The sequence below is a fragment of the Aythya fuligula genome, chromosome 10 (genome assembly GCF_009819795.1).
Source record: "Aythya fuligula isolate bAytFul2 chromosome 10, bAytFul2.pri, whole genome shotgun sequence".
Taxonomy (NCBI): Eukaryota; Metazoa; Chordata; class Aves; order Anseriformes; family Anatidae; genus Aythya; species Aythya fuligula.
In genome coordinates this window covers 12115607-12131651 of record NC_045568.1, presented here as the reverse complement: position 1 = coordinate 12131651, position 16045 = coordinate 12115607, and the positions used below count along the sequence as shown (strand labels likewise).

The window sequence follows — 16045 nt, the reverse complement described above, 5'->3', positions numbered from 1 at the left end:
TACAGTCCAAGAAAGGACTTTTTTCATGGAGTCAGATGATCACCCCAGGTAATTACAGTTTGCTGCCTTGAGTTAAAATGTATTTTTGTTTTCCAGAATTTGTTTAGCTACAGCAAAGCTCCCGGGATGCACCATTTTTCTTTTTAAGTGTGTCCTCTGAGAGTAACCAGGAGAACTCAAAGCCTGCATTGCCATAATAATTCATGGAGCCAGACTGATTCTGTAAAATGAAAGGTAACCTTTTTATATAGGCCCTTTTTAATCGTCCCTTTGAAATCTTTCTATATTTTCCACTCACAAATAATATGCATTACACATCAGCCCAGTTTCACCAAAAGCTGATGAATAAAAGGGGGTATTCTGTGCCTTCTAATTTCTTAATATAACCCAGGCCTATGATAAATCAGAGTTTCTTACAAGAAAAATATGCCCATACGTATTCACAAGAGTACGCAGCATTTACAAACTGGCCTTTGCCCTCCAGGTAAGGATTCTTGTGTAACACCGGAGGAATTTTTTGAGATCAAGCAAATTATTCAAAGCATAAGCACAACTATTATTTTTCTTCATGATTCTGTGTTTATTTGTCCAACATGCTACTACGAGATTTAAAAACTGTCTTTTTTTTTTTTTTCCTGCTCTCCAAAAAGCCATTAACACACTCGAAAGCAGGGAAGTGCTATAAACAATGATCTACTAAAGTAAACTAGACTTCTCAAATAATTCAAGCCCTCCATTAGAGTTTACAGTTTACTTTTGTTTGACCCCAAAGCTAATGGAGTCAACCAGAGATTTTCCAATGGTTTTCCTGGGCTTTGGCTCCACACCCTATGAGCTCAGACCCCGTGGAAAGGAGGCAGTGAATTCCTACTGCCCGCCTTGCCTTACAAAAAGACTTTAACTGCTTTTAACAGACCTGTTTTCAACCTGTTACATTCACCGCAACCTGAAAAAAATGTGTCATGAGGAACTTAGAAAATCTGTCAGAGGCACTTTAACCTTTACTGAACAGAAACCAGGCTCACAAAGCTACTGCAGCAATGTGTGCTTCCACTCTGCTTTGGTGGGAGATTTATTGTGTTCACCTTTCCTACGCAACTTACACCACCACCTCATCGGGTCACATCAATCAGTGGGAACAGAGAAGCAAACATTTTTGTCAACGTATACTTTAGAGGTGTGGGAGCTTTTCTTTGGGGCAGAACTGGCGGGAATCCAGAATAAGGCACCAGCATGATTTTAACGAGGCTCCATGATAAAATCACAGAAAGCAAGATAGGAACGACAGTAAAACAAGTAGTTTAGTCAACAGTGGAACTAATGAGGACTGGTTTCCTGAAGAGTTTTGTCTCCTGGTTGATTCTGCAGCATATAACAAGGTAAAACCGCTAAATGGTGCTTTTTCTCCAACTGAGGCGTTCACATTTGGTCTCTCCTCCTGACTTCTCTGGGGTCTAGTAAAAGATGAGTTCACACTCTGGCTTTCTCTCAGCTGGGACACTAACGAAGTTTCTCCCTTCTACTTAGCCGACCAGAAACTGCGGAACTTCCTATCTTGAGGCCTGTCTATCTCTGTTAGATTTACCTGAAACACTGCCCCAACCAACAGGTTTGAAAGTTAAGAGGGACACATATGCAATGGCTTCAAAAGCCTTTTCTCATGAAGCTAGGTTTAAAAGCATTACTGCATGCAAGGGGATAACATCATGCTTGAAATTGTTTAGTGACTTGCCAAGATGTGCTATAATTTGTTTCTTGCGGTGGTGTAAGATGAGGTTCAGGAATGATTTCACTGTTATCCTTTGGAGAAAAATATGACTCTAAATAGCACATGGTAAACCTAAATCAAAAAAAAAAATAATCCAGGATCTCTGTTAAGGACAGAGTTTCTAAACAAGTACCTAAGTTTAGTCTTCTAAGTCTGCGCAGAACTCTTCAGTAAGTGAGTGGCATTTCAAAAATGCTATGCATCCAGCATCTTCCACTGACTTAAACATCCCTACCACAGCTATGTTAACATCCACCCCGTTACGCTGAGAATGAACTTGGCTGGTGTGAGAGCACGAGCAGAGAGTGTAGAGCACTACACTTTGTTAGCCTAAGCCCTTCCAAGATCATTACATGCACCAGTGGGATGCTCGTCCTCAGAGAGGCAAAGTGGTACTCAAAACATGCTAGGATCTGCTTCTTGATGCCACTCCAGTAAGGGCTACTTGACTCACAAGCATTTTGGGCACTGACAATGACTTTCCAAAGGGAGATGATCAGAGCAAAAATGCACATTTTTTGGAAGAAAATTAAGAATATCTTTAAGAACAGCAATTCTTAGTATTCCTGACATCTGCTAACTAGACTGATCAAAAAAAAGGTAAAAAGCACTTACTTTCCCAGTGGATTTGACTCCTTTCCAAATGCAGAAGAAGCATATCACCCAGACGAGGAGGAGACACAGTGCTAGATCCCACTTGATAATACCAATATCTTCAATTCCTGAGGACAAGCTCAGTACATTGCGCCTGAGTATACAAAAGAAAACAAAACAAGAGAGAGATGCATGAGCAGAGTTAATGCTGAGCCTCACTGTGATGTCTGAGAGTATGCGACGGTACCCTAAGGGGCAGCAGACACGTGGGTAGATCCCAGTCCTCTGAACACTCAAAGCGCTGCTGCTTTTGCATTGATACCTTTAAAGATGTGAGACAAACTTGCCCCGGCATCGCCACGAACCCCAGCTCCACCACAGATGTGTGATTAGTCTGTGTCCAGGTTTCTTCTTCTTTTCAGTTCATTACTGTGACTGCCACGAAGAGGGCAGAGAAGCAGCAGCACGGGGAAGCTGAGCAGCTTTGCAGCACAGAGCTGGAGCAGTTACCCTGTCACCTCCCCGTGGCCCTGCACACAACCATTGCCCATCCACGTTCAGCACCCTCGCCACTAGGGTCTTGTTAAGCCAGCACAAGGAATTTGGTAAATTATTCTGTCACTTAGGTTAATAAATACAAAGTGATTCCTTTCGTAAGACGGGTCTCAAGAGAGCATCTAAATGCTATGTGTTCCTGAGAAGAAAATTTGTTAAGGCTTCTCTCTTTTGGTCATTGCCATGGGTCATCATTAAAGTCTGATTTAAAACTGTTTTGTTTTTTTTTAACTTTCCTGCAACATAAACTGTCCTCACACACCAGACAGATCTCGTCATACCTGCTACTTATTTTATTTGTTTATATGAAAGAGCAAACTTAGTCCTCTGAAAATAAACCTACTCAAATCTGAAGTCTTTCTGCAAGGTTTTTGCAGTCAAGGAGAATCTTGACCTCAATCATGACAGAAATTCCTTGGCCCACGACTAGATACATTAACTTGCTACCTAACGTTGTTAAGTAAATATTGTTTTCAGACAACTATTAAAATCTGCAATTATCCTTCACCAAAGACACAGCAGTCTGCAGTACTGTACCAAGATGAGGCTCACAAGCGTGGTCTGCACAGCTCCATATGTGCATCCAGCATTAGACAAAACACTGTGGCTTGTTTTTCCCCTGAATTAATTAAAGTGTTTTTTTTTTTTTCTTTCTTTTTTTTTTTTTTTTTTCAGCTACCAAGGAAATAATAGTGAATGGAATCACTGTTGGAAAATTTGCAATTAGTTTTTGGAAAAAAACCTGAACTGACCAGTTTAATAGGACTCAAACCTTCATCCATCTGTTTTTGTGTCTGTGTTTGCCAAATTCACTCAGATTACCTGTGTGAATGTGTTCTCACATCAAATGCTTTATTCTCTCTGAACGTGTGTGCACTTTGTTATGGAAAAGGACTAATGGCACCAGACAGGGTAAGTCTGCCCTAATCAGCAGAGCTATTCAACAGTTACGAAAAACCCCTCAGTAATGAATATTTGGCATAAAGTTGCAGTCCTGGTTCACCTGAGCCTAAGGAAATCAGGGAAAAACCTGCTGTGCGTATACAAAAGAAGAAAATACACTTGTAAGACAAACTTCAGCTGTAACCTTCTGTGGCTTTTTAAAAAATAAATGGCCATTTTCCAATCTATGAGGCAAATTCAAATGTAAAAAGGAGCCTATAGAGCTAGCTCTCAGGAAGCAATGAATAATTAACTGCAAATACATTTTGGAATAAGGATATCTACAAATGCATTCAGATAAGATTTTGTTGCTTTTTATTAGGGAACTAAAAACAAAAGGTCATCTCACCTAGAGTATGACCAGCAGTCCTGTCCAGCGGGCAGCCCAGTGGGTTACTGAGAGCCAGTTACGGTGCTTCTCTGTGGCGTGGCAGCACTAAATGGCATGCTGGCTTTCTCTGTCTTGGGTTATCTTGTCTTACAGAGGCCAAATACCTTAAGAAATCTGTTCAGAACTACCAGTGGGGCCTGAATAATTATTTTTTTTTTTCATGAAATTTAAACTGACATATTTTTGCAGTAGAAGTGTTCAATCTGGATTTGTGATACCCTGAAAATTCAAGTTTGGGAAGGAGCAGAAGCTGGGCTGCGCTGATAGCTCTTCAATTTTGTTACCCAGCCTACTGCTGCTCAGATTTAGCCACGCTCGCTCAACTAACTTCACGCCATTTATGCATGAAGTTGTTGCCAATTATAATTTATAGTTATGATGCTGTCACTGTCAGTCATGTATAATCAATGGGGCAACAGGCTGGGGCCAAGTTTGTTGCAGCCATGAATTCTCGAACCTTGTTCATACACTAGTATGTTTTAGTGATGTGCAATATGGAAATGTAATAGGAGCTGTAACTGGCTCTAGAACATAAACAAAAATAAAATGAGGAGAGTTATGCAATCCTTGAAGGATATTCCAGCTCATTAATTATGTGAATGCAGACAGGACCTTTCATACCAGGAAAAGCAAAGCACCCTTTCACGCTGGACAGACAAGAATAACTAATGCTGAAGCAGGGAGAATATCAAACGGTTTTTAAAATTCTCAATTTGCCCCAAAGGCAGAGACAGCTGCCCTAGATTTTGTTTAGTTTTTGTGTTGCTCCCTTCAGGATTACATGCCATTAGCATGTGATGGTCTTTCTTGGGATTTGGACGAATAAAGTCTGCTGATTACCCAATATTTATAAACACTTGGCCAGCACCAGACAATCAGAGGTTTTGTTCAACCATAATTACCCCATAACACTTATCCTTTATGTATTAATACGTGTGTAAGCCTTTAAGGTTTGGGGCTTTAAAATGAAGTCTTCAGAAATAAGACCTGAAGCATGTGATACCAAGAGGTAAGTCCCTGATACAAAGCCAGATTTGCTTAACCCCCTTTTATTGCTGCTCAGGCAAGCATGTGATTTGCACAGAACATTAATTCAAATGAACTGAAATGTCAGGCTGTACTATATGTCCAGCCAGGCTGAGAAGGACACGTGTTTTTCAACACGAAGAGTTTTAATGCATCAATGTGGTCAATTATATCTCTGCAGAGTTAGCCTTACAAAGCAGTTGTGATGAGGATACTCCATAAATCTCCCACAATAAAAATGGCATTGGGTTTCAGAAACCAAATACTCAACCCCCTGAATTAAATTGGAATTAATTGTGCCACAAAGCAGATGGATATCTTCAGTTAAAGGCTATTTATTGACCTGTCCTTTCGATGCGGGTAGCTGGCTGGCTGGCAGCTGGCATTGTCTATGACAGCAAAGTACTCATAAAGTTCTTGAGATTATTTTTAATTTCAGGACCATCAAGAAGAGCAGCATGGCTGGGGAAAAACTGCTTGTGCCATGTAAAATCTACGTTACTTTAATTACAGCGCTGCTGCATGATCTCTGTCCCTACGTTAAGACACCAATGGTTGTTTATGCAGAGAGAACAGCTATTTTTAATACTTCTCTAAGTGGCATGAGTCCTGATGGCAGCTTGGTCTGTTAAGGACAGCTCAGTCGTGATGAAACAGTGAGCTATGGACAGTATGTCTGTATTAGTAGTAGTATGGAGCCAAACTCCTCCCTGGCACGAATCCAGGGAAGAGTTAAGTTCACGATGTTTAAAACTGCTATTTGAGGACAAAAGTTAAAGTGGCTGCAAAGTGCAAGGAGAGCTGCCTCCATGAGTGCTAATGGCTGAGCAACCTTTGCTCTGACTGTACTAAAGAAACAGTGAGGGGACACGAATTTATGGAAGATGAAGGGAAGGGGAAAGTGTTGTGAGGACCAAGGATTTCTCCTTCAGCCTCAGGCACCTCCAGTCTGACTCTACACATAAGGCTGTGCCTACAGAAGGATTTGGTTCAGCTTGAAGAGGAGTTTTGAGGACAGCAACTTGATTTAGTTAGAAGAAACTTAACTAAAAACTCCACACCAAATGTGCTCCCCAACCCACAAACAGGCTGCCCTGGCACAAGGCCCTCCATCATGTATCTGCTGTGTGGTTACCCAGACCTTTAGACACCCTACCAAAGCAGCTCTCATTTGGATTCAGGCCCCCAGTCTCAAAGTCGTTGTGGGAGAGTCCAAAGGAGTGAGAACTGCTTCCTCCTCTACTATAAATTGCCTTCAAGTTCCCCAAAATACCCCAATATTTTCCAACTCACACCATACTTAACAAGGGAGGAAATCACCTGGGAAATTATCAGTCGCTCAGCATGGAAACACAGTGCTCGTGGCATGGTGAAAACTGCTCTTACAACCTGCACCCCGTCACTCACACTGGTCACCAGTGCATTTCCACAAACAGCTCATCCAAGATCTTTCTGCACATTGTATTTTGGCTCTTGTGATACAAATTTTAGCCCAGTTCATAATAACTTTTTCTAAACCTAACACATGCCAAATATCTTTGGCATGAACATAATTCCTGCTGGGACTATTGGCTGAAGTTGCTTTTTAAAAATAGAGAAGTAGGTACAAGTTGATCAGGGAACCAGACTGGACTTTAAACATGCTGAAAGTCAGGTTGGTTAGAAACTTATTCTACACGTAATTGACCATTGCTTCAAGCCAAGAAATAAAAAAGATTTTCTTCCTAAGCTATATGCAGATCCTTTGGATTTAAGTTTTCCTATAGGTGCCTTACTCTCCTGCTATGTTTTGACAACTACATAAACACACAGAGATTCGAGGTTATGCCTGTTCAGAAATAGGTTATGCAATATAATTCTAAACTTGAAAAATAAATGGAAATAAGAAGCTTAACCCTGACAAAATCCAGACAATCTAGTAAAACAGAATATCCTCTGAGACTGCAGAGAAAAATGATGTAACAAAGATGACCTGAGAAACCTACAATACACGACAATGTTCAACACCTCTGTCAGTTTTATTGATGAGGTCAATGCCTTGCATCTTTGTCAAACTGATAAGAGAGATGTTAACAGCTTCACAAAGTGCATTGCAAATGACAACAGCTGGGGAAGAGGCAGCCACAGAAGTGGTGATTTGTCACTGTTTCTATTGTAAATCCCTACTAAAAAAGGAACAAGATTTCCTCCAAACCAGAAACTGCACAGGGTTTTTAGGTTTCCCTGTACTCTCTAGGCTGAATGCAGTTATACATCTAATGACTTCCTCCACTGCTCCCAGACTTACATGCCTGTCTCAGGATGGGCAAGAACTGGTAGCAAAGGGTGGTGAAACAATTGACACCTGGAGCAATTTTCATCTCCTATCTAACATTCCTCATGGGACTTCTGCAAAATCTCAGGCATGACCTTCAGCATACCACCAAAGCACCCCAAAGGTGCCGTGAAGATGGGGGTACTTACTCCCAGAACTCCGTGACAGGAGAGGTGAAGTTAGTGGCATTCAGTGATATCCAGAGTGTTTTGTTCTTCCTGAGAGTGTCTTCCACGCAGGTTGGCGTGTTCCACTTCTGGTGGCAGTGTGCCCATGGCAGGACACTCTGGAACGACTGGAACAGGTAGTAGAGTCCCCAGGCCAGGATCACAATGTAGTACACGTTCAGAAGGGACACAATCACTATGGAAGCATAACCAATTCCTGGAGAGGGGAAGAAAAAAGAAATATGCACAGACGTGACAGCCACTCCTTCTTAGGATGCCTTGTGATTTCAAGTATCTGGTGCCATTGCTGTTTCCTGCCATGTTGTGGACTTGTATCCCACTCTACCACATATCTGTTGGATACTGAACTCAATTCCATCACCCATAAGCACAGCCCTGCCACTGCCTTTGACTAGTACTGGCGCTCAACTTTGAGCTTCAGGCTTCAGCTTGCTGGGACTGAAGGGGAGGGCTGCCCAACTTTACACTACCAACGGTATTTCAGGCTTTATTAGAAGGAAGTCAAGGCATCACACTTTGCTTATTTGGGAGCTACACCATCTCACACCTTGGGTACCTTCTTGGGCAACCCCACTCTCGACGCACTGTCCCCCCACGCAGCTTCCCTGGAGGCAGCTTGGCTGCACCACTCATGCTTATCGACAGGTTCGGCTCTGTGTACGTGAAAAAAAGGACAACTCTTGAATGTGTTAAAAAGGAAAATTCCAGAGCTATCAACATAAAAGCTGCTGTTTCTGCCCCAATTTCACTTGTGCAAAGGAAGCATGATATTTTTAGCTGTTATGGTTAATTAGATCAATGTTTAACTCTGCTATCAATATTTGACGATAAAAAATGTTCCCTGTTTGTTTTTAAAAGCAGGGTTACGGGCAGATAAGTCTGAGTCCTATACAATTTAGGGAGGTGGTGGAATGCTGTTCTGGTGGAGGCTTTAATTAAATACCACAACTGTATCTCTCCTGCCTAGGCAGTTATGCCCCACTGGCAGATCCATGCCACATGGAGCTAAGTCAGAAACAGTCACTATTTTTGTAAATACAAAATGAAAGGACTCTGGAAAGTCTCATTTTCTGAAAATCTTTTAGTATATAAAATGTTAATGTCCAAAATGTTTATGTAGTTTGCTATTTAGCAATAACAGGGGGGAAAAAAAAAGTTTTCCTTTAAAAACATTGACCAGACTCTGAAGGGGATGAAAAGCCCATGAGGTTCCCTTTAACATCATTCTGATGGCTACCCTAGCACTTGCCTCATATTTTACAGTTTGAAACCTTACTGTAACAGGAGTCATTACCACCAGCGATTAACTTTATGACAGGTGAAAACAACCAGAGCAAGTGGTATTTATTCTATGCAGCTGCATTTCATTCAGGGTATACAGTTAGTCACATTATTAGAGTGACAATTTCTCTTTACGGATGCCTGGGAGATTGCTATTTAAACAAGGAACATTCTTTCCTCCTCCTCCAAAGAAAAGGTTTCACGAAAGTGGGAGGAGGAGGAAGAAAATGGAACTAAAGCAGCATAATTACATCAAGTTCAGTAGCGTTCTGAGTATTAGGTGGGAGTGTGAACCCTGGAGAAAACCCCTCCTGCTGCCTGGGGTGATGTAAGGGGAGAGAGAAATCTGTAACAGCCACAGTGGCAGAGCTAGAGACATTTCAGTAAGAAATCCTCACCCTTTCCAAATGGGATTTGTAAAAGAAGAGTGCTCCACTATTTAATGCAAATATTCCTTATAGTTTTGTCTGTATTATCAGGCTGTTGAGGGTAATCTAAACACAAGGCAGCATCCTCAGTAATGTTGCTAACCTGTCTGTGATGTTTCATTCTGGTTAACTTTCAGAGTGGCATACACATAACTGCTGTGGGTTTTGTGTAATTTTTCTGCTGGCAAAGGCCCTTGAATAACAGGAGACAAACACAACCATTTGCCAGGACCAACTCAGTTATGAGGAAAGTCCCGTTCCTGAATTCTACACAAAATACTGTGCAGGTTTTGGTTATATCAGTCATAAACGGATGACGTCAGTGATAAACTTTCATATGGCAGAAGTATTTTGATTTCCTGACCAGAATAATATTTTGAAGACGGTTTCTGAAAAAGGCATTTAAAAGGCTCTAGTCTTCCAAAACAACAGATTCTCCAGTACCTATGAACCAAATGTGCAGTTGCCTTTTTAAGGCATAAAATGCAATTTCTTTCTTGCTTATTGACAGCTCTGCCAGTTAACAAGATGATAGCATCAAAATCAATACCTCACTTTGTCCTTCAGACTCTCTGACTTCTACCTTTCCAGGAAACAATATCATACTTTCAATTACTACAGCAAATAGCTGAATGAATAGATATAAGGGACATTGCACTGCTGTTATCAGGTTTACAGAGGTGTCTTTAAGCAGTAAGGGACAACGAAAGGTACTAACCAGTGAAAATAGGGCAGATCTTTTCCCAGCATGTAATTCCACCTTCAGAGGTATACTGTCCTAGCACCACCTCCAGGAAAAACACGGGAAGACCTCCCCCAAACAGGAAAATGAAATAAGGTATAAGAAATGCACCTGTTGAGAGAACATAATAGTAGAAAATTGAGATGAAGTGAGTGGCTCTACACAGGATAGTTTTAAAAACTTGTTATCAGACATACTGAAACAAAGAAACATATATGCTACTTTAATATCAGTATTTAATAATCTTAATTTGGAGGTACTTTTTCTCATATTCAAACACTGTAAGTGAAGTGGATATACACAAATGAAAGGGCATTGTCTTACCTTTTTAAGATGAAAATCTGCAATAACAATTGGGTTAGGCACACAATAATTTCACGTGACTGAGAATGCTTTTATTTTGAAATCTAACAGAAACCATTGTTTGATGTTTTGTCTTATTATTAACTTAGAGTAACTCCCTTACTTCGAGTTACTCCGGTTTTGCAGTGCATGACTTAGGCTACTGGTCTATAATAACAGCATATCTTTTGGTTAAAACTCAGACTCAATTAGACCAGAATAAAAGAACATAAAAGATTCAGTAGTATAAAATTTTAAATTGCTGTTGTTGTTTTTCCATAGCTAAGTTTTAACAGAAGCTATTAGTAATAAAATAATCTCTCCCAAATACTGGTGAAAAATGCAGAAAACAGGTTTTTCATTTCTTTTTTAAAAAACAGAAGGAAGGCACTGGAAACAGTAAGTACAAGGCAGAGAGACTGATTCATGAGAAAGAAATAAAGACTCACCTCCGCCATTTTTGTAGCAGAGATACGGGAACCGCCAGACATTGCCTAAACCAATAAATCCACCAGCCACGGACAGCAGAAAGTCAATCTTGCTCGCCCACTTCTCCCGCTGGGGCGGCTTTCCTTCTGCCTCGTCCTCAGGCCGTGTCCCCGGGCTCTTGCCAGGGGAAGGTTTGAGGATGTCCTTGTGGAAATCTTTCAAACACTGAAGCTTTTCCTTTGTTGCCATATTTCTGCTTTCTGCATAAAAATATAAAAAAAAAATAGAAAAAAGAAAAAAAGGTGGGTTTATTAAACAGTCTTTACTGGTAAAGCTCTCTAACACTGCATGAACTATTTAACAAAACTCAGTTCCATAAAAGACAGTGCTGTTTATCAAACTGAGATATGAAAATACATCTGCTGCCTTTGCTGACCAGGGTGGACAAACCACCACGGGACTCTGTGGTCACCTCCTTGCTGTCAGTGCAACGCAGGGGACAGCAAGGACTTGGTGCTGCTGCCTACCTGCTGGCCACAGGCAAAAGGTGAGTGAGACTGCACGCTGCGTCGGTGAGAGGGCTTACTGAGCCCTGACTCTATTACAGATTCTATCTGCAACACAGGTAAATGTCTCAGGCTGTTTCCATGCCCATAACAAGGTACAAATCACTGCGTCTGATTCCTTCTCAAGAGTTGAAGTGAAATACAGCAGAACAGTACATCGCACATTTTCAGATAAAACCATTTTCGTCTATTTCCCAACAACTATGAGCCATCCTGCATCATATATTACCTGCAATTTCCTTTCCCTGTGGTATTATAAACCTTTCAGAAAACTGTACATTCATAAAAACTGGAATGGAAAGTCATTTGTCCTAATCAACCTGCAGCAGCTGAAGGAATCTTTTCAGTTTATTCCATTTTCATAACCGTATTGTTTTCCCTTGACATCAATAAATGGACAAAAATAAACCTTTAGATTCAATTATTGCACCTATGCAATTGAACAGTTTGCCATGAATGATTGCTCCTTAGTTAATTAAAAATCCAGTGGCTTAAGTCACCTGATGCAAAACCCAAACCATATTAAACCATAACTTGCTTTATAATTTATATATATAATGTACAAAAAACATAGACTGTGTAAAATAATAACAGCTAGGATTATTACATCTAACAAGTGTCTTTTTATGTGGATTGCTTAATGAAAACAATTTAGGAACAGTGAGTAATCTTTATGTTAAAGCAGAATTCAGACATATAAAGCTAATTAATTCCCCATATAACTCAAGTGACTTTAGCTGGATCTGACCAGTTATTTTTGCATGGTATTTTGATGCTGAAACGCATGTGAAATTTTCACCAGATCCAGGCAAACCAACAAGTTTATTCCAGACCACAGCCATTCCCAGCTTGTACATGTCATTATGGGTGCAGTCATAAAAAATCATGCCTCAGATTATCCCAGTTGATAGCTGCAAGCCTCCTACCTCCTTGCTGGTTTTGATCTCTAACCTGATTTAGCTTGTAGCAGTGACCTGAAACCTGAGTTGACATTAGCTCTGCAGGAAGTTTTTAATCCAAACATGATTCTGAGATAGATATGCATCACTGTACCCGTAAATCTTTCCATCCACCATGGAAAGATTCAGAAGGCTAACATTTTGGCAAACCACAGAAGCTTAATATTCTCCCTCCTGATATACTCGAGGTCTTTGCAAAGGAGTTACTGCGACAGCAATTGCTATCAGGCCATGATCTAAAAAGGAACTTTAATCTTCCCGGTGCTAATCATTATGCCTTTCTACTTTTTTTCTTTCTTTTTTTTTTTTTTTTAAAAAAAATAAAAAAAGTGCCACTGCTGGCTGCACAGAGGTGTTACAGGCAACTGCAATACCTCCCAGTCAACAGCAGAGAGAGCTCACAGAAGGAGAAAATTAATCTGAGGGTGGTGGGTCCCCATCACCCACTGTAGGGGTGTGGGGCAGGACATTTATTCCTCTGAAAGATCTCCTACTGCCTGCTGTTAAGAGACACGGTATGAAACCAACTAGTGCAGTGACTGAATGAAAGTGGTAAGGGCAGCTCTGTGAGAGCCTTTAGGTACCTACCTGCTTTGGGGAATTAACCCACAACTGCTAACTTGTGCTCCTAGTATTGTGCATGGAGATATAGCAGGTGCCTCTGGGAGGGATTCACAACAGTTTTATCCTCCCTGGGACACTGGCATCTCACTACGTGCCCCAGACAGGTACCACCCTGTATCATCCATCCATTTTCTCCCACAGCCATTGACTGTGGGAGAAAAAAAAAAAAAAAAGTAAAAAAAAAAAGTGTAAGTACTTCTCTTTATAGAGGTGCCTACAAGGTGACTGACATCCTGCTCCCAACGCAATGTCAACCTGGCATGGGGAAGGCCTGATTTCACTTTCTTCTGCTATTTGTGCTGCTCAAATCCTTATCTTTCATCTAGCAGGAGAATGTCATAACCATCAGGCAACAGGCTATTCTGGGCTCAGGAATGGAGGGCATTCGGACGGTCTCTCATGGAAGTTGTTCTTCACAAGGGTTACCGAAACGCTCATCAGCAGGGGAAGGAAGGGTGCAAAAGAGGGCACGACTCACATCTACTGCTTAGGGCACTGTCTGGTTTTTCATTTATTTGGTGAACTGCTGGGACAGCCATAAACTTGCTTATCAGGGCGCAGAGATACATACATTTATAGAACCCCGCAGGATTAAGGTTTGAAAGAGGAGCTTAACTGCTCCCCATGGGGACTGCTACTGGAAATACCCCAAAACAGAGCACTGGGTATGTGGAGAACCTGTACGTCAAAAAAAAAAAACAAGGGGAACTACAGACATTAGCTGCCTCCAAGATGAAAACCTGCTCCAGGACTGCAATATTTGCAGTCTACTTTTATCCTGCAATACAGAGCTGTTCATTTATTTTTTGCTGGCTCTAATCTTTTCCACTGCAGATTGACTTTGACCCAGGTGTTACTCAGTGCTACCCAGAATGTGCAGTTTTTCACATTCTGTGTACCCTAATTCTCCCTGGGACAAGCCGATCACCCCGTGGTTTGTCCTAATTACCTGCACACCACGTGTGAGATGGTGCCTCCCCAGACACCTACTTTGTAACTGCGTGGGACTGCATTTTAAAAAGGGATTTCTAATTTGTCTTAAGACACCCCAAATTAATGGATATGCTTGAAAACCTAATTACTGCATGTAAATTTTGTTCCAACCTTAGCTGGCATGCAAAGACAGAAAGTGATCCCTCTCTTAGCATGCAAATGGCACATCCTCAAGCCCACGCTTGCTTTTGGGGTCGGTGCTTCACCTGATGAGTGCCAGGAGACGGACCACTATGATTTTGTTGCAAGTCACCAGCTCTAGATAGTGGGCCACAGTACAGTAGCGATCTAACACCTGCACAAAATTAGCACCAGCCCAGCTTTGCTGTGTATCTCTGATCTAGTCTTGCTAAACCCCTGATTGTGTTTCGAGGGCCGGCAGCTGTGGCTGGCAGGCACGTACCGTCGACCAGTACCATAGGAATTGACGCTAAGCGGCCACCTGGGACTGCAGTCCCAGCCCATGTCACGTTCAAGGGATGTCGGATTTATCCCCCTTTGCTGCCAACCATTGGTGTCCACCCAGACATTCCCAATTACAGGAACTGTCTACAAAGGCTGCAAGGGTGGGGGGTACGGGCGATTCTCCTTGGCAAAGAAAAGCCAAGAAAATCAAGTTTGTTTAGTGAAAGGCATTGTCTTTTTTCCTTAATGGGGTTGGAGTTTCATTTCCTTTAGTTATGTCCCACTGGGTGAGGTTAAAATGGCTCTTAAGGGAAATAGTCTGACAGAGATGCTGAAACAATATGTTGTCACCGCCCAGGTCAGAACCAGAGAATAATAGGTTATTTTTACTGTATCACTTAGTGGGGATGGTATCCGAGATCTAAGTCCATCTGATTCCCCCAAGGAAATATATTGTAAGAAAATGCTCTTACAACCACATAGTCCAAAAGGAGCGATTCAAGTCTGGGGCACATGTCTGCCTCCCGGAGACACACGGCTGCCTCCAGGAGACACGGCTGCCTGGGAGAGTACCCGCTCCAGGAAGCTTCGGATGGCCCCAGGAAGCTCTGGCTTCATCTGATGAACTTAATATGGATAAATAAAAAGCAGCAGTCAACCCTGCCCTTTGCTGCATGCTACTAGGCTGAGTGCAGCTGAACAGCTTCAGCCTGACCCAAAAGCAAGGGGAGAAAGGGTCCGGATTGAGCCAGGCCCAGAATCTGCTCTCATTTACCCTGGTACAAACCCTATTTAACTGAGGATGAAGTTATGGATTGTCAAACTGATGCTACTAAAATGTGGAAAAATACAACAAGGGAGCCAGCGTGGTCTCATTGCATGCCTCAAGCACCTGCTTGTGGTACAAGGGCTCCTCTCCTCCTGCAGGAGAACCACGTGTCTGTCCTGTGTGCCTGGCACACGAATTTCCTCACGCAGAGCACCCCCTGTGACAACCCAAACTGCTGCCCTCCATGACATTCCCTGGTGGTGAGCTGAAAATACCAAAAGATTAGCCATAAGCAGAGAGGTTTCGCAGCTAACCCGGCTTGGGTCATCTCCTGTGACACAACTATCATATCTTTGCACGTACAGCCTGTACCTCAGATAACCCATACCCTTTAAAAAACACTGGCATTGAAATGTAATCCTTCATAACATGCAAAAACTGAGGGGTAGGGGAAAGGGGAGGCACTGGGCAGAGGCCTGAGATGATGAGATGCAGATGGGGGAAGGCCACCAGTGCGGACATTTGTGCAGACTGACATAACTCACATTACTGCTGAACCGCTGACTTTTTTTTGATAGACAACCCATGGATTACACATCTGAAAATACACTGTTCAATTTCTGCTCTGGAATTACAGTTATGATCCACTCCAGGCTTCGTATAGCCAGAGACAGGAGACCAACATAGGGTAACACCTTCCAGGAGGAGCCCCAGGGACAAATTCATCGC

The 16045-nt window shown here is 42.0% G+C and overlaps 1 protein-coding gene across 7 annotated transcripts in view; it reads right to left on the bottom strand.

Moving 5' to 3' along the window:
* Nucleotides 1-16045, bottom strand: part of SLC6A6 (solute carrier family 6 member 6) — a 51514-nt gene that overhangs the window by 16145 nt on the left and 19324 nt on the right. For all 7 annotated transcript variants that reach the window (XM_032194405.1, XM_032194406.1, XM_032194409.1 and 4 more), the window contains 4 exons: nt 11021-11260; nt 10206-10340; nt 7740-7974; nt 2384-2516 (listed from right to left, as the gene is read on the bottom strand). In XM_032194405.1, coding sequence (XP_032050296.1) covers nt 2384-2516; nt 7740-7974; nt 10206-10340; nt 11021-11260 — 743 coding nt within the window. The remainder of the gene's footprint in view (nt 1-2383; nt 2517-7739; nt 7975-10205; nt 10341-11020; nt 11261-16045) is intronic.